Consider the following 19,850-nt stretch of genomic DNA (forward strand, 5'->3'; position numbering starts at 1 on the left):
TTAAGTTCAAACGAGGGAAAGAACAACCAAGCAGATTTTGAACAATCAGGGTTCTGATAGAGACATGCTGAACAAAATCAGAAGGCAAAGTCAACGTGAGTGCTGTGCAAGCGATGGAGGATGTCTCTTACTCCTTCCTGCAAGACAGCACGCATGACTGCACAGACCCAGAGAGACAGACACCCCCGGTCCTTCCAAGCCAGCCCCGCTCCAAGTAGCTCTGCACTGGGTGAGCCTCGTCCTTTAAGTGCACTGCATTAGACGACGCCGTTTCAGAAGAGCCACTCACTGAAATGATTCTTGCTCCACAATTAGCACCCACGTGAGTACGGAAAATCAGACCTAGGGCTCTTGCCCAGTTCCAGCCCTCCTGTACTGAGTCCAGGACAACAATTTTATAACATGCTGCAGTATTCTGTACAGCTGTGTCAAAATGGTGTAACACTGATCGCCCGTGACAGGAGGCATTTGTACTAAGAAATTTCTGAAAGCAGTACAGTATTTCTTTGTGTGAAGTAGCTGAGAAATAATACTCCCAACCCCCCCCAACCTTCTTTTCCTTTGTGCACTGCCAAGCAAAATGGGCCCAAAAACATGCTCTCTTTATTCTTTAACTGATGGAAATTACATTAGAGAGAAGCCCAGCACAAAGAAGTTTTGGCAAGGAATGTGCCTTTTATGTTACATTCCATAAAACACTCGGAGATGTATCGACTGATATTTACAAAAAGATGTTCTTCATACTTCTATACATGGTGGCTGCTGCAATGCTGACTTGATCTGCACTTCAAACTGGCAATATAAACCAAAACATTTTTAAACACATTTGATATAAGCAATTTTTTAAGAAACAAGGACTTGAAAAAAAAAAAACCCGCCAAACTCTATTCCTTTATGCCTATATTTTAAACTAATTACAGCAAAGAAATTCCAACATACAATGTATTTGAATATTACTGAAAACAGAAGTGTTCTACATTATAAGCAACTGGTTACAAATGTATATGGAGTCTTTGGTCCTAAATAAAAACCACTATAACTAACCATAACCTGGCACAGGGAATCCTTGTAACCTCCTTTTCTGAGCCTTAGAGTCGGATTTATTCCCCCTGCTTGTTTGGTGCTTTGCCACTGGCAGCATTGATTTTCTGCCCTCCTCGATGACTGCCAAAACTTGAAAACCAGAAAGCCTTTTGGTTTCGAAGATCTGCTCCATTTTCAGCGATAGCAACAGTGGTCCGGAGTAGCTTTTGTTGAGAGACAGCAAAGAGCCAACAAACTACACAAACATGGGGAAGGTGTGTAGCAGTGTACCAGAATAAACAGTCCTTCCCGGTAAAATCTTTCCATCACAGCTGTGATCTAATCTATAGCTACAGAGTTTTGCTTAGCGCTGATACTACCACTGTGCTCTCAAATGCTTTAATAGCGGCAATTCTTCCCCAAAAGGCAGTCTTACCTGCACAACCATGAAGCTGTTCAGCAGTAACAATGCTAAGAAATTTTCCAGTTTTAATAAGAATAAATAATACACTAACACACTCGCCAATTCCAACTTCTTGCCCAGGTATAGTTGGCATATGCTGGTGGGGTCCCCCCGGGTCAGCGCTCACCTACTGCTGCATGTCCCAGTGCAGCAGGATCCCGTCCCACCGCCGGGGAGGGACACATCCACGTCACCTTCGGATGAAACCAGGGGCGAGCAGAGTGCAGCAGGGCTGGGGCACGATCCTGGCATGCACCATCTCACACTCCCAAGGAACCGAATCACAACCCAAGCAGGTACCCAGGCTTGGTGAGGGAGTGCTGCTTCAGAGTAACACAGAGAGAGTCACCGCGTGCCAATTTGTATTTGGTGATGCCTCTGAAGACATACTCTAGTTAGTAAATGCAACTGTGCCAGCAAAAATGCCTTTTGGTGGTATGCAGTGTTCTTGCCAGGAGAATTTACCTGTAAAACCACATTAACAAACCCTCACCAACACAAAACTCACCCAAGACTAGTGCTCAGGAGGTACAGCTGCAGCTCTGCACTTCTGGTAGAATAAAACATAGCACAACCCATCAAGCAAGAAAAAGTGCTCTAAATTATTTCCAAATAAGTACTTTTAAATATAGTAATTGCAGTGATGCTTTAAAAAGTTACTCATATTTCAAAATATTGCTGCTTTGCATATTAAATCATTTCTACTGCACTTGCAAGAGTTAGAAGCTTAAAGACCTGGAAGGTCTTTAAAGAAATGAGTTTTCAAAACAGGATGGAAACTTAATTTTATTTCTTTTGGCAAATTGAATCAGTATCATAACTTACTCTCCCTAACTTTGGTAAATCACAAGAAAGGATTAAAACCGTTCCAACATTTGGGAAGAGTTTTAAGGATACAGACAAAATAAACATTTCAAAATATAGAAACTGAACTGAAGTAATGACTCATCACCCATTGCATCTCCCTAAATTTACTTCACAAATTCTGTTACTTCAGGTTTTGCCTGTTGTTTCTGGAAGGAAGGGAAATGCTTGCTTGAAAGATCCAACTAAATAAAAGCCATGGGGTCTGTTCTCCTCCTACCGTACGCTTGTTGCCCCCGGTAATGTGACTGGCAGTCAGATACATCAGCATGGACAAGAGAACTGCATACAAAGAAAATTTTTAAAGTTGATTAGTAGTCAAAAGGCCCCTTAGATAACATGATAGCACTGCTGCAACCTCTTCAGTTTCAGCGTGTTTACTTTTGAACATGTGCCCTGGCTGTAAATCATACAACTATCAGAGTGCTGCATAAAGGTCCGTGAGTCACTAGGAGGAAAAGTTAGATGGATAGAAATATCACTTCTCTAATGTCTTCCAAAACCACAATAAAACCTAAACTTTTTATAATTAAAGTTATATTATATTCAGTAAATGATGTTTATGTAATTAAACACATGTCAATACTGTGGGCAAAGTAAAGACACTGGGAAAGCCAAAGCTGCCAGCTGAAGCCTCGCATACAAATGTTACGCTGCCACAGGATACGCCTTGTGCAAAAGCCCAGCAGAAATTCAGGTGATGCAGGAGTCATTTCCCTACTGCACCTCTTGAACATTAAACTGTTACAGCAAGATCATTTCACTTTCAGTTGCTTGCCTCCTCCCCCATTTATCACCCAGCACACCTCTCTGCGTTAATTGCTTTTTAAACATTGCTCACACTTAAAATTCAGACTCAGCCTATACCATTTACTTCCCAATATAACTCAATGTTCAGAGTAAAACACATAATTACTGTATAAAAAGTTGTACAAATATAATTAAAAATAAGGTGGAAACTTTTCCCCCCTGCAATTTATTTTACAACATACATGCCCTAATTAAGCTTAAAGCCCCCAATTTATGCTAATATTTTGGAAAGAGCTCTTTTTTGCCTGTTCAAACTACGGCTACATCAAAGGGATTTGTCAGCACTAACTCCCACAGCAAACTCTCAGCCTTTATTGGAAAGTTTTCTTTACATTTCCTTTACTGAGAAATCCTTTGGTGAAAGCTCCTGTAACTCAACAGAGTTCCAGGGGCCAAACAACTGGTTCTTCATGTGACATAGCTGAACATCACTGCTGGTGTTTCTGTCCCTACAGATTAGCCCACCAGCAATCACACTGCACTGTGTACCAGATGTGCAGGTTGGTATCAGGACTCCACACATGGGCAACAAAGAAGTGGCTTTAGTACTATTATTCATAAACTGTGTAGGTGAAAGCTTTTATTCTGCTGTATTAGTTGATATACCGCTCCCTTATAAAAGAAGGAGAACAATTAAAACCTGTATTTAGACATGGCAGCACTGGAAGACTGTGCTCTGCATCAACACTAGTAAATACGCACAGTGCAAATCTTGTGCAAACTTTTTTTCTTTATTAACGTGTCTGTGTGAAATTAGGACTTCTCCAAAAACTAAGCAAATCAACACTGTCAAAAGGTTAGGGGGGGAAATATCAGATTTTCCAGCTAAAAAGAAATGGCAAAAATTTGCCCAAGACTACTCTTACCAACACCCCTGCACTGCTTGCTGCGAACAGTGCCTTATACCACAGACTCAAGTAAGAGGAACCAGTTTCCTTTTATTCCACTAACGGCCGCAGGAGAAAATGACTGCAGGAATTATCATCAAACCTGGAGCATCATTATCTTGAATTTGTTTACCCTCTCAGGAAACGTAAATTTTTATTCATACAACAGGAAGCTCAGTTCTTCACTGCAAAGTTTGAGGTTAATTATTCTTGGAAAATATATGAAGAATATATTGTTCTGAATATATTCTGAAGTTGTAAGATGTTCTGGTTTTAGCTCAACAGGGTAATACTGACTTTCTTCCCTTTTTAATTGATCTCCCATGTAGTGTTTTGGGTCATTGCTAATTTTTTTATTTTTATCTAGCAGCTCAGGTACTAACTCTTCCTTCTCTACAACACTTGCATCCGTTTCCACAATCTCCCTTCTAGGACAGGACATCATGCCTTGGGAAGTGTAAATATGAAACGCCCATTCTTCTTTCTTGATTCAGTCAGTGGCTGCTGCAGAAATGGAGGCAATTCAAAAGTTCAAACATTTTCAGAGTGCGAGCCTACTTCTCACTTCAGAGCAATAACTTCAAAGTTGAAGCGGCTGCCACAGCAGATTCAGATGTGCAATTGATAGGTCGTCCCAAACTTTAAGTAGTTGGCACCTTATTTGAAGCTTTTGATTGGAGATCTTGCTAGCTACTGATGGATCCCTCCATCAGCCACAGCAGAGCTTCTGAGCAAATTTAATCATAAGTGACCTACAAAATCATCTTTTTATAACGCTGGTACAATGACATGTGCCCTCCTCTACAGTTACATGATTTAATTGGAAGTGGTAGAAGAGAGAGGGGAAAAAAAGGAAAAGCACAGCTAGGAAACCATGATCAAAACCAGCTAGAGTGGATCAACAATTTGCTCCTGCTGTTTTTCCTGAGCAAACTGGTCAGTGTCTCATGGAGTGGGCACGTATCACCCCCCCAAAATAAACAACCAAGCTGTGCTAAAACACTGCCAATAATATGTATACAGCATCAATGCAGCAAAATACTCTGTCAGGGAAGAGAAAGTTAGGCTTGCAACAGATGCTGCAATTAAAATGAGAAGAGCTGCAAAGTTACTCTTCATTTCACTCCAGAAGTGAACTGTTAAACTGCAATTAATGATCAGTTTATTAAATAAGAATCAGGCTTTTATGTCATAATTCTCCTAAAATCCTCAGCTGTTACATAACACGTAGGACTGAATTTACACGGGCTACTTCGATTCTGAAACATCAATGTTCATTTATCCATCAGGGGCCCAGCAGGATAGAGTTTACCATTCCTTTTAAAGCCAAATACAATGTGATTTTACTTGCTTTTCAAGATTAGCTCAGTGTTTGCACTTTCATCTGTCAGGTCAGTTTTAAAGACTCATTTTCAGAAGTCCCTGGAACCCACTGCATTTATCACAGCAACAAAGCCACAGGAAAGGTCTTTTTGTTTTTTTATGTTTGCCTTCCCCCCCCCCTTTGTAAAAGTACAGTACTTTCTGGCATTCTTTTCTTTTCACAGTCACTTTTAACAGACCAACACTCCAACAAAGGCAATCCGTTTCATCACATTTACCAAGTCCTTATTGTGAGGGAAGACTATAGATTTGTCAGTAAAATGCTGAAGTTGTTATCCTCTGCTAATAAAACTCGCTGTAATACAGTGCAATGCACATAGTTAATCCTAGCTAGTTTGCAGAACACAGTAAAAACAAGCATGTTCTCAGTGGCGACATCGTTATACTTTTTAGGGTACTACCAGACATCTCAGCTTCAGTACTAACGGAGAGAAAAAAAATCTCCAAGTTATGCTTGAAAACCCCTAATCCACAGCGGAGCAAAGAATCACAGGTTTTATAGCCCTTTCCACTAACTCCAGAGAACACGAGCAAAGAACAAAATACCACCCTGTCAGCTTTGAGAGAGCCGTTATGCTCTGCTACCCATCAATGCAGAGAATGATTAAGTCTTGATTCCTGGTGCCAAAGACTTCAGATAAAGAAGCGAACCATTCATTTCCAGCCAGGATCGCACTCAGCAAAGCAAGCGAGGAACCAACAGTAAAGTACGTTTGGCTACTGAAGTTTATTGTGAATCACTTGGAAGTAAGATTTCTTTCTGCGATGATGTCGAAAAATCCATTACGTGGAGGCACCAGCAGGTATTTATTTATCTGAGGTTAGCATGGCTTCATGAAGAAGCAAGAAATACTTAGTTTGGATGACAAATCATTCCACAAACATTATTAATCCTCCAAGCGGTAAATATTTCAGGTTTCAAGAGCCAATTAGAAAGGTCAGCATTTATCTTTTTGTCTGTTTCTAGCCTTAATAACTTTTGCACTCTGCCTGTAGATTAATCATTGAAGGAAAAGATACAGAGGTTTATAAATAGGAAAAATAACCTAGGCATAATAAGAGAGGGTCTAGACTGGACAAAAATTATCTCTACCTGTTCTGGTTTTGATGACTATAGCCTACCCTAATCCAAAAATCTTATTATTTGGATTAGATTAGGACAGTGGATTTTCCTGAAATGCCCAGGCAAACCACATGCAATTTCATATTTAGGGCACAGGGTTCCATTTCATTTCCAAATCCCTTTTAATTCCGCACAGGCACTTGTAACTTCTTTTTCCCATGACAGGAAATATTTGTCCCTCTGCAAAGTTTAAAAAAAACAAAATCCCTGCCTCTAAACCCAGCAGAAGACTGTTATTTGGCTTTCATTGTTATTCATTTGCTACACCTGAGGTGATTGCAATTACTAAGAATCCGAGAAATTCTACAGTTTTTCAAGTGATAAATATTTTGCAGGGGGATTGGTTTGTTGTTTTTTTGAGGTAGTATGTGCCTATGTTCCATAAAAAGGCAAAGTGGCAAATAAAATATCAGCAGTACCCACCTCTGCTGGTGCATGAGATCATTCCACCCGAGACACAGAATATGGGCTGTTACGCAGAAGCAAGGATGCATACAAATCAGAATCATGAATGCACAATAAGACAGCAAAGAAAGCAAAAGTGACAAGATAACGAAAAACATGACTCCTATGTAAACATTTTCTGATTACTAAATGGGAACCTTGTTTCTACACTTACCAGAAATACACAATCAGACCCACCTATAACATGTTTAACTCATCCAAACCTGTTCCTGGATAAGTTTGTTCAAGTAGTCTTCACAAAGAAGAAACATTAAGAAATAAGTAAAACTTCTTAACTGCTATCAAAAATTTTCTTTTAAAACTGAGGACTCCTTTCTGTATTCTTGAACCAGATTCCTCTATCTCACTGTGTTAATCTCTACTGATTTGACAAACATGGTTTTGTTCCTTCCTCATTGAGAGAATGAGGATACCCAAACCGCATTATTAAGAACAAAATAAAAAGTTCCTCCAAAACTGTCAACATACATAAAACCCCATTGCTTAAAGAGAGAATATATTTTGGACCGTTTGCTTCAATGCAGTTCTCAGAGGCTGCACTGAGCAGGCATGTGCAACTCACAATTTACTTCCAAAACATCCCCTTAGGAAAAGATCCTCCGAAAGATTTCCTAAATGCTCGTTTGTACACTATGTGTTTTAATTAACGTACAGAATAGAAATTACCATTTAGATAAGATAAAGCTCCCCAGCCACCCCACCCTTGCATTCTGAAACTCTGCCAGGTTTCTCAGTCCCTCATCCACTCGCTCGTATTTCTAGCAATCCTCAGGCCCTCGTTAGCATTAATTCAGCTGCAGTTGGAGAGTTTCTCCAAGGCAGTCTCTTCAATTCCAAAGTGCATGAACTGCTTAATTTGAGTGCTCTGCGATTCGAGTACTTTAAATAGAGAAAATACTGCAGGAAATGACAGACCTCATACTCGCTTATGTGACTGCTCCAACAGCTGTACGGACAGAATGAGCTGCACGCGAATGTGCAGCCCCAGCTGCCAGCACAGACACCCGAGCAACGACACCTGAGAAGTCCTTAGTCTGCTGGCCGAAATTTCAGAGAGTTTACAGGCCAAAGTTCAGAAACCCACAGCAGAAGATGTCACTGGGGTTTGTCACATGGAAGCTAGCCCAGATCTTACACAGCAGCCATGCCTGCAGTAAAGAGTCATACAGATTATCGGAGATAAAAAGATACTCTCTCTGGTCATGCAAGTACTAATGGGATTTACAACCACTTCAGACAGATAATCCCCGGTTCCTTTCCCCACTCCTTGGTCATGATGTGCACTTTCTCACTTGGCCAAGTGCAAGAAGGTCTTTCATCCCCTTTACCACCTGCCTATTTCTGGTCTTCTGTGAAGCAATCTTGCAGTAAATGTCCATCACCAACACAGAAAACCTATGGCAAATTTCCTACCAAACTGAGAGACCGTGCAATTATTCATTCAGGCCTCCAAAACTCAGTGTCCAAAACGTACAGGCAGATACTTAAGAATTCTGGGGCATGTTTCTAGACTACGATGGGAATCTCTCTCAAGATGGATTTTTAAAAAGTATGCAGGAATCAAGGAGGGATCAGGGATCCTGTGCCTCCTGCCACACCTGATGGGCACAGGCTTGCCCTGAAGAAGTTGCTCAAACTCTCCATTTAAGTCAGCGGTACTGGTGCTCACCCAAACCCACTAAAAAGGGTGCTGTGTGATTTAATTAGATAATGCTTTAAAGTATTTTGAAGATGAGAAGTGCTGTATGCGGCAACTGCTCAGTTATTATCACGATCCAAGTAATTTAACATTGTTGAAAATATTTCATAATTTTTGAGGACAAAAAAAAATATCTAAGGGGTCTATTTAGACATGTTACATTTAGACTCCGGATATTGCAGGGCAAAGGTCTGTCATTTTGATTTTCTGCAAAGTGCCATGCCACCTACAGAAAAGTACTGCCTAAATAAACTTAGGTATCATATATTATACTTCTGTCAGAGCGACCACATTATGAAGTCCTAAAAAATGCAAATGGTTTTCCTTGATAACAGAAACTGACCCAGAGTTTCAAATTCAGTGAAGGAAATAACAAATAATGGCACCAGCACGTGTAATGGGCAGAGGGAAAGGGAACAACCCCCCAGCTAAACAACTAAGCAACAGAATAATCTTTTTTGTTAAATGGATACCTCAGTCTCTACCTGAGTAGATTCAAACTTTTAGAATGGATGCTTAAGAGTTCCTTTTTTATTATTTTTTGAGCACCTCAGATAATATAATAAACAAACTCATTCCATCTCATACAGAATTGGCATGCAGTGTGCAAAAGCATGGCAGAACCAGTAGTCTAGATTTTCTTACATATACAAATAACTAACCTAAATGAAAGTCATGAAGGTGGCAGAACCAAAAAACCCCAAGCCCAGCTCCACCCACCAAAAGGTGAAGCACTTAAAAGCCTGGAAACGCTACATTTCGGTATATTTGCAGTAGCCCCCCAAATCTCAGCTTCCACAGTTAATGCACTGAATAAAGCAGGAGGCTAATGGCAAGAAAAAGATTAAGCCGTTACATAGTAAGAGGAACTGTATCCTAAAGTACACATAACAGGAGAGCTGAATTAAAATTGCATGGAAAGATATAAGCTCCCCCCGCCCCAGCCTATACTCTACTTGTAGTAGACAAATCACTACCAATAGCTAATTAACGTAACTGACAGTCAGCTTTGTCTGTAGCATATATTATGGCAGAACAGCAGCCTGACGGGGTTCAGCAAGTGTAGAAGAAATACGAGTTGTGAAACCACCACCACAAAGCAGCGCAACAAAAGCTGGGACGAATCTTTGTGTTGGTGTAACAAGAACAGCATGTCAAAATCTTCCCAATCTTCAGCATTTGTCCTGAATTCATGCGAATTAGGTAAATCATGAGTCATTTAGGAAACTAAGTACTCAATGTAAAACTTCCTTGCCAGCTCAGGGAATCCAGGTGAGGAAAATGTACATACAAATTCTCAGACAGGTGAGTCGGATGCAATGGGGCATTTCTAAAGATATCTTTAACATTAACCGTAGTTTACGCCAATTAGTCCTCACCACCCAACCCAGTTTCTCCTTTCGCAGGTCTGAACGTTGCTTTTCAGATCGCCTCTTTTGAGAACGGTAGCTGCTCACGCGAATTGTGGGATCAAACTCAGAGACTGTTTCCTTTTACAGAGGCCACCTCGCTCTGCCCCTTTGCAGGGGCCTCCTGGCACCAGCCAGCTGAAGATCACGACCTTCCCCAAGAAGGGCTGACTGACTCCCTGCCAGTCTCCCGGCCAAAGGCAACTGCCGCTTTCCAACCAGTGAGGACAAGGGGAAACCGTCATTTATTATTTCACACGCAGTTTGCATACCTGGAGCTACTTATCACACGGGCTTTTTTTGCTTCTGAATGACCAAATGTCACGCCTGCAGGGAAGAACTTCTACAGGCTTCAGCTTGTTGGCTTCCTATGTAAATTCAACAGCATTTCGCTTCCTGATTTTTGGTTAATAAATACTGGAGAAACAACCTAAATGAAGAATCCAGGAAAGCTGAGGTGTTGAAAAAGACACCTGTAATAAGACAATGCCTCAAGTGCGTCGGGTGCTGCACTTGAACACAACAGGCAGTTCCAAACAGCAGTGCAGGTGCCTGTTTTAACTAACACAGACATACAAGTAGAGGCTCATGATGCTAATTAGAGTTGGCACACCGTGATTCACACAATTCATGTCCTTTGACAAGAATATTCCAATTTTCATGAAATTATTTGTGACGTAATATAAGTAAAATAACCTGACGTGTGCAAAGCGTGGCGGAGGGGTTACACATTTACAGACACAGTTGCTCACGTGAGTTAAGAGTTCAAAATGAAACCACATCTAGTTGTTTTCAAACCAGTTTTCCAAGGCGGCAGACAGGCAGCACGAACTGCTGAAGCTCGCAGCTCCTCTCCTCTCTTAGGACCTTTGGCCAGCCGCTGCAATACTTGGGTGTGCCCCAAATTGCAGGTTACAGGCTGTTCCAAGAAGCAGTTTTAAGATTCTTTGCGTATTGTCTCGGGTCTATAAAGCTGTCCCTCCTCCTGTCAGGCTTACGGAGCACACTCCCCTAGGATATTATCTGGAAAAGAATTTCAGCTTACAAAACAGGCTTACCAGCTGAATAAAACATCTAGAGGAACTGTATACTTTAAGATCTGTTCTCACATAACAGATCTGTTCTAAGGTACATTTTTTCTTTATTATTATTTTAAACTAATCTTCAGTGGACGATATTATTATTCCATTCAAAGTACTGCCACAACGTCGCTATTTGTTCAGATACACTCAAAAAAACGAGGGATGCCTTTAGTTAGACTGGTAGTTCACTATCATCATCTTAAGCTATTTACTCAATCCATGGATTGCTAAACAGCTGTTCAGCAGTCTTGTGTACTAGCAAATCTCATCTGGACCTTTACATTTCATTTTCCTCCTCTTGCGAAACAAACATTTAAGATTTGTTGTTGCGGTTAATCACAGAGAAAGTAAAATATCAGTGAAAAACTCAGATGTTTGTCTTACAATCTTTGCTCGCTGCCCTCCCAAGGGTGGAAACTAAGGGCTACCTGGAGGAGTTTAATGTGTGTCACTCTTCAAGAAAAACATCTACATGTAGTCAGAGGGGGCATCTCTAAAGATAGCAGTCAAATCATGAAATATTTACAAAATAAATCATGATGCAAATGACCTATATGCATTTGCATGTCTGGCAAGAGAGTAACTGCTGATCCTAGCAACAAACTTTCAGAAGGATTCATTTCAGAAATCTTCCAGTAAATTTGGATCCTGTTCTTCAGAAGTAATTGGAGCTCTGCTAGCCCCATCATGACTGAACAGAAAAGCCAGGGAGTCGTGACCTTGCAGCACCGTGTGCTCGCTAGGTTCTATCCCCATCCAGTTCTGCCCCCTCTCATTTCTGCCTCCGAGCATTAAGCGGTTCAACAGATAGTATAGAGAAATTAAAGGTTTGCTAGGTATTTTAAATATCAATTTGAGTAGACTGTACCAAGCTGCTTCTCTTGCCTTTCTGTATGAAACTGCACTCTGAGCACTTATGTCGTACACAGGCTGCCTTGTCAGTGATGAATACTGTCCAAAGCACTAAGAACAAGTGTCAGTGCTGTACTCCGCACCAGTCGTGTCAAACCCTTACTCGGACACCGGTTCACATGTTTCAGGCTTCATCTTCTTATAAATACTACACCGGCTTCATTTGCACAGAAATGGTAGAAACAGATTATTTGTGCAAGATACTGCAACCCATTTAAAGAAGCAGCAAAGTTACAGACACAGTAAAAGGAACTATCTAGAAAAGCCAAGAAGCAAAACCAAATAGACAGAACACCTCAGAGACTGACTACAACCCAATAAAATAAATAAATAAAATTCTCTAATTTCTTAATCGATCATGCATCTTGGCCAGCATTTGCTATTTTATGCTTTTAAGCCACTAACTCATTTCTACAACGTTTGAAAATGTACACCTAGTTATTCTTGTGGTTTATCAGCGTGACCAAGGCAAGTTGCGATATTATTAAAAATAAACAAAAAAAGTCTCATCTCTCACCAGCCACTATAGCAAAATTTGCAAGAGACAGATGCAGAAGTATACCTTGACCTCTCTAGACATCATACAGTGAATAAGGTGTTTTCTACCTGAGACACATACAGAAACCGATCTTTGTTTGGTAATAGAGTAAGTTGTTACTGACATAATGACATCCAAGGGAATTAGGGGGGGAAAAGTCAACACAAACTCACAGCAGTGTAAGATTAAACTAATCTATTAAAAAATAAATAAAATTTTACAGTACACCTAATTTTTTTAACTCCAAATTGCCTTAAGCATTAGCAATGCCAGCTGCAATGATGAAAACTGGAACCGCCTGAAGGGGAGAGAGGAGGAAAAAATCATCAAGGGAACAACTTCAGATTTGCTCCAAAGGACGAAAAGGGATGACTGACAGAAACACAAAGTACTAGAGAGAAGAAAATGTTTACAGAGAAAAAATTTGGGAAAAAGGGAGAGCTATAACACATGGTGGTGGGAAGGACAATATTTGTCACGAAAAAAATAATAAGACTTAGTATGTTGCTGTAGTGATATCTCAAGCATAGCATTTGGATAACAGAGAAAACATTTCCAAACAAGAATGGAAATATCAGTGTTTCCCAGAAAAACATTAGAACATATTTACAGGTAATTTTTCCTCCATGGACAGGTTTCAGAGTTTACGAGAACAGGGCCGACACACCAAATCTCTAGCACCAAAAGGGGTATTCTTCTACATAACTGTGTATTTCTTTGTACATGTTCAATACATCAGATAACCACACGTTTATATTTAAATGCATTTATTTAAATATACACAAGGGCACAGACATATTTGTACACACAGAGCTGATCAGGTGGTTTGGCCTTAGCTATTTTATTTTTTTATCTCCAGAAGAAACAACTTACTGTTCCTGTTTCTCAGGAGAAAACAACTTCCTTAATATATTAGTATCAGAAACTAAGTGCTGAAACTCAACATGTGGTTCATAAAGCAGCATATCCTATTTTATTATAAAGAAAAACAATGTATGTATTCACACAAAATAAATAAATTATGTTTAAGAGCTGCAAAGCAAGGATGTACTGTAGAAATATGAAAATGAAAGATATGCAGGAAGTGTTCTTAGTATCTTCATTCAAATTGTGGATATATGTATCCACATACATATATACAACTGGAATTTCCCATCACTCTGTGAACAATTTTAATTTCAATTTCACCTTATCCTTCTCGTGCACTAGACAGCAGTATGATGGGCTAGACATAGAAATAAATATTGTCAGAGAGAAAGAGAATTTATTACCTTTATTGTATGCAATTGCAACCACTGTGAGACTTTGACCTATAAAGAGAAAGGAAACTAAGAGAAATAACATGTAAGAAGCAGCCAAGGATCCTATAATGGTATTTCCAAATTGATGGAGGTTGTCCTAAAATAATTTAAAGAAAAGTCATGTTTTATTTACTAATTTGTGGTTGGTATTAGTCCCAATTCAGTTTTGAGTCTGTTATAACTTGCAGGAAAATCAAGTGGTGCATTCACCGTTGTAATAATGAACTTGGCCATCCCAGAGCTCTGCATACTCTCAAGTGTACCACTGAAGAATTTCTAGTGGTAAGATTTATTCCAGTATCTGAAACTAATGGATTTTTTTCACATTTAGCTTAAATAACGCACAGCAGTGAAATGTGCACACCACTGACCACCCTTCCAATTTAAGATAGCCTCTAGTTTTCTCAACTGTTCAGATAAAATTAAGCTCACTTAATAATATGCCATTTCCATTAATTTGCCATTTCTTCTACATGTTTAAGAAATGCCTTTTACAGAACCAAAAACTTACCAATCTTTAACCAGCAGCACAGAGATCTGCTCTGACCAGCGGGGAGAAATTCTTAGCATGTTAGAGAGGAAAAATTATTGCCAATGTTAACCATGAACAACAACACAGACAGCATACAAAAAACACAAGACATGAACATTGCTTGGACTTGATCACCATCACTGTTTTTCCCATCATTTTCTTCTGTTTACTAGTTCTGAAGCTTTGGTTTCCCCAGGAATCCAAAAACATGTAACTGTCCATCACACAAGCAGGTCATAGCAAGCCAGCATCTTAAAAATTCCCAGAGCTTCTGTTTTAATTGTCTCAATATAGGTCTGTCTCAAGAAACCTGACATGCAGTCAAGGAACAGCCCAACTTCACAACAGCTTTCCCTTGCTCATAGCAGTCTGCATGTCACCAAAACTGCTCGTAGCAACACAACTGCAATATTATTCTTATTTTAGTGATCTCCATGTAAGCACTTGTTACATGTTAGTAAATTACAAGTTAGTAAGCACAGGCTTACACTTCTCTCATAGCTGTGCTTTCGAACAGACTCTACAATTACGAAAGCCAAGATTACTTCTAATATCAGCCACCTTCACATTTTAGGAATGCCTAACAGTCACAGGCCTCAGCACGGAGCATATGCTCCGGCTCGTAAGCCCAGAGATTTTGATGGCAATAATCACAATAATTTCACAGTTACGGAAAATAAATCTTTACATTACCATTTTCCAAGTTACCGTAGAAATTTTACCGCTCGTTTCTAACCGTGACTTGTTCAGAGAACTGCTGTCATAAAATGGGATCTAACTGGTAGTATGTGATGTCCCTGTCATAGGCCACTAAAATTTCCTACTCTAAGCCCCAGCCAAGCCAGAGGTGGCCTGGTCCCAGATTCCACCTACAGAAAAGGTCTGACACCAACTGCTGCCAGACTTGTCTCTGTATCTGCAGGGATCACGTCCAGGACTTCCCAGCTACCTGACAGCCCCTTAGGAGATGCTCTCACCATGCTGCCAGGCATCCAGAAACCCTGGGCACAGGCAAACAACCCCATGCTCTGAGCAGATTATAGCTCCTGGTGGGGAAAGGAAAACATCGGAGGAACCCTGGATGTATGGCAGTCCTGGTAAAGGAGAAAGCCACTGAACAGGAACTTGCCATTTCTCTTGCTGTATCTAGTCTGCATCTTCCTTCACCCAACTGAAATCCAGGGGCGGCACACTCAGTTTTCCACCTGTAAGTCAGTCCCATATGCATGTTTGTGGGGGGGAAAGGGACATGGCTCTGGACAAAAGCACCTGTACTGATGCCTAAAGGGCCAGTCACAGAAAATACTTTTCCTAAAAAAGCTGAGATCAGCTACTAGTGATTTACAAGAAGTGGATTCCAGCGCTCAAATTGCAAAGCCACAAGCACATCACCTACAGGACCAACCTGAAAAGAAGCTAAGAACATATTTGAGGCCATTTAGCAGCATCCCTGAAGCAATGCTACCTATAGGTTACCTGGGCACTGAACTCTGTCTGGGCAAGGACAAGGACTATCCACTCCTCACCTCCTCCATACTTTAAGTAGCCTCCCCTTCCTTTCCTACACTACACTAGTTATTGGGGCAGCCAGGCCAGCACTGCGGGGACTTGCAGCAGCAGTTATTTCTCTCTTCGGTGTGTATTGCGAAGTGCTGTTTTACTGCCACCGCTCACACCGCAGTTGATGCTGAAGGTAGAACAGGTGGGTACACGCAGATGTATCCTCTCCTCTGCCCAAGGTTAGCACCACGGTAGGACTTGCCTTGCAGCACTCACCCACACCCTCCAGTCATCAAGGAAAGTAAACAAAGCCAGTAAACTTAATCTTGAGTCACTCAGAAGTAATAATTTCAAAGTCACTACGTGGGATTGTTAGAAAATAAGCAAAGTTATCTGTAAAGATAGCGAAGACACCTATGCAGATCTAAAACATAAGTCACTGAGTTTAAGCACGGTAGGAATTTAACTTATCTTTGTGTACTCTGCAATGTGATCTACCATTAGCGAGATCTGTCTGCCGCAGTTCGGTTTTCTTCCTTCTCAACTTTAGAGGCCAAGGGTAGCTCAGACATTTTGGTCACAGGGAATATAAACAGCCAGCGGTCACATTTCCTTACTAATGGTTCTAACATCAATGTTAACAGGACCACACTTCAGGCACTTAATAAATTACAGCTTTTGCTATTGTCTTATACACTCAACTAGAAAAAAAGGAATAAAAAGACTACATACGTACTGCATAGCTAATGCATAGCACCCTCTATACAAATGTCCTACACAGAACACACAGCTAAAAATATCACACGAAAGTGACCATTTCTGTATGAATCTCTGCAAATGCTCTCTCACTGGGATTTTTTTATTGAATGCACAGTGTTAAGGCCATTTTAAAATCCTCTCACAAACATGGGCCCTTAGCAGCACCCTCAGGACCCCAGCAGCCCCACTAGGGTTTTACCCACTTTCCCAAACAAAGGAGAGCTCTGCTGTTCAAATTACTCCCTTAGGGACATGCTGCACAACCCCTCTGACTTAATTTTACTTCTTCAATAATACCTCTGCAAACACACTGAATGCTAATAATAAATAAATTATTCAAATATTCGGTCTCTACGGAAGCACCACATGAATCATCTTCCTGAAAAGAAACTCCTGAAGAGACTGTCAGGTACCCTTCGGGGGGGGGGTGTGTGTGTGTGTGTGATGTGATTTAAATAATAATGCAATGTGAATGAAAAGTGATTTATCGTTAACAAGGAGATAGAGCAGCTTTGCTGTTAATTCAATAGGTTGACCAAAGCCAAGTCACCAGCAAACACAGAGCATGACTGTCACCACAGTTTCAAAGAGGGTGGAACTGGAGGTTGGAGAAGCAAAATTTGAAGAGAAAAAATGGTGAAGTCAAAAGATTTGGTGCTCTTCTGATGAAGATAAATAAATTGGAACTAAACTGGACACTGAAAAACTACACTCCACAAAAAAAGTCATTTATGGAGTTGAAGAGTCAATTTCCAAGTGTACCTCTAAGATTAAGGAGCTTAATTGAAACTTCAATGGGACATCCCCCCTGCCCCCCCCAAACGTAAAACACACTTCCCTGCAAAAGGTAACAAACAGTACTGTTGCTTTTTACAGTTTTTAAACCCTGTTTAAGGTTCTCCTATTAGTGGAGCATTGGAATATGATACAGAGCCAGTATTTTGTAGACTGACAGCTCTAGGCAGCGAGAAGCACTATTATTATCCTCATTTCATAGAGCAGAAAATCATGCAATTATAACCCCAAAGCAAAAAAAGTGTTTAGATTCTTGGGGAACGTGAGATGCCCAAATACACATTAGGAAACTAATGTTTAGTTGGATTTGGGCATAAGGGTCTTGCCCAAGGTCATGTTACAGATCACAGCACCTAAGTCTACCTATCCTAAGGCTGGGCTGTCTTGCATCACTTTTGGCCTTTTTTCTTATAGTCATCATTACATTTAATTATTATATAATATTAAATTATCTGTAATATATATGCGCTACCTTGCCATGTTAGGTTTTTTTTGCACCTCCAGATAGTAGAAGAAAACAGAGCATTTCTCTCCAAGTTTTGTTTTGAGGTGTAAGACATGCAATTCTGAAAGTTAAATGCACGTAAGTCTTACTGAATCCTCTTGTCTTGCAGCTCTCCCCTGCTCCTCCTCTCCTCACCCCTCTTAACACCAGCAGGTACGGATACCTTGTGTCCCAGGACAGGCTGCACCTCTCCCCCACATGCCCAGGACTTGCACCTGTCCTGCTCGTGCAGTGGAAAGAGCAGATGAACTGAATTTGCACCAAAAGAAAGAAGCCCACTGTGCCTGCAGGGGCCCTTGGGTGTTTGTTGGTGGGTGCTGACAAACACATCCCAATTTTTCACATTATTAGAGAGAAAACACATGTGGCTGCATGCATGCAGGAGTCTTCTCTTGTGAATTTGTTGTCAACTTCCATCTTGAAGGTAACAAGAACAACTCCTCCCAAACCTCTCCAGAGAAAAGACTGAGTAGCTGGTATGGGCAGTACTTGTTGTCCAAAGAAACTGGTCCTTACTGTTGTTATATTTTTATCCTAATGTCACTATTAACATAAAAAAGCAGGCTGGATGTCTTCATTTATAAGAGGGGACGATCCTGATTTAGCCTTCACAAGGGAAACTGGCAACAGTTGCCCCCTTTCTGCCTCCTCCCCGCTGGCTTATTTCCACCTCAGCAAGTGCTTCTATTAATAGCTAACACTTGGAAATGTGAAGTCCCAAATCTGCTCTCTCATTTCATACAATTATTCAAAGGACAATGGATTAAACAAACTGTTTGGTCATTTCAAGGATTCTCATGCTTATTAGAGAAGAAAAAAGATCTCTGTACAAATGTGTGCATGTGTTCATAAACGAGTTGGTTCCCCATCTTTGTCTGTAGGACTTCTCAGGTCTGGTCTGTCCACATTTTGTACAAAATAAACTTTCAGAATTAGGGATGCAATTTTCTTGCTCTCTCAAATAAATTACTATTCTCATCCAAGAATAAAGTGATCCGTGTGCTTTGGCAATGTCCTTAAAGTCTCATGTTATGGTCAGATACCAGTACACTAAAATGTGAATACCACCATCTTAGACTGAGGGCATCAAGGGTTGATATCTTGCCTGCAGCAGCAGTGCCCAGAATTTCAATTTCTACTCTGCAACGAGCTCCGGAGTCACTGTCTCATGCTGGTTTTGGTGATACCTGACCCTGTGAAGACAGTGTCTTCCAACTCTTTCCTGCCGGAGCTCCTCACAGGTGGTGCCAGCTAAAGCCATGGCAGCTGGACCAAGGCAGATCACGCATGGGCTGCTGGAAGCATCAGTCAGAGATGAAAGTGGGCACTGAATGCCCACAGTGAGCACACAATGCCTTCCCAGAGGAGAAGAGGCCAAGCTATCCTCATGGGTTTTTTTGCCTCGGTCTTTACCAGCAAGTGCTCGAGCCTCACCGCCCAAGCCGCAGAAGGCAAAGGCGAGGACTAGGAGAATGAAGGAGCCACCCACTGTGGGAGACCATCAGGTTTCAGACCATCTAAGGCACCTGAAGGTGCACAAGTCCATGGGACCCGATGAGATCCATCCGCGGGTCCTGAAGGAACTGGCGGATGAAGTTGCTAAGCCACTATCCATCATATTTGAGAAGTCGTGGCAGTCCGGTGAAGTTCCCACTGCCTGGAAAAGGGGAAACGTAACCCCCATTCTTAAAAAGGGAAAAAAGGAAGACCCGGGGAACTACAGGCCAGTCAGTCTCACCTCTGTGCCGGGGAAGATCATGGAACAAAGCCCCATCCAAGCAAACCTACCACCCATGGAGG

The 19,850-nt window shown here is 41.0% G+C and overlaps 1 protein-coding gene across 5 annotated transcripts in view; it reads right to left on the minus strand.

The window, feature by feature from the left end:
• FOXN3 (forkhead box N3) overlaps window positions 1–19,850 on the minus strand; it is a 140,461-nt gene that overhangs the window by 55,125 nt on the left and 65,486 nt on the right. The window contains exon 5 of one of the 5 annotated variants that reach the window (XM_009319434.1): window positions 13,930–13,968. The exons of the other annotated variants lie outside the window; for them this stretch is intronic. Coding sequence (XP_009317709.1) covers window positions 13,930–13,968 — 39 coding nt within the window. The remainder of the gene's footprint in view (window positions 1–13,929; window positions 13,969–19,850) is intronic. 5 annotated transcript variants of the gene reach the window in all.

The sequence above is a fragment of the Pygoscelis adeliae genome, unplaced genomic scaffold, assembly GCF_000699105.1.
Source record: "Pygoscelis adeliae isolate BGI_AS28 unplaced genomic scaffold, ASM69910v1 Scaffold71, whole genome shotgun sequence".
NCBI classification, from domain to species: Eukaryota; Metazoa; Chordata; class Aves; order Sphenisciformes; family Spheniscidae; genus Pygoscelis; species Pygoscelis adeliae.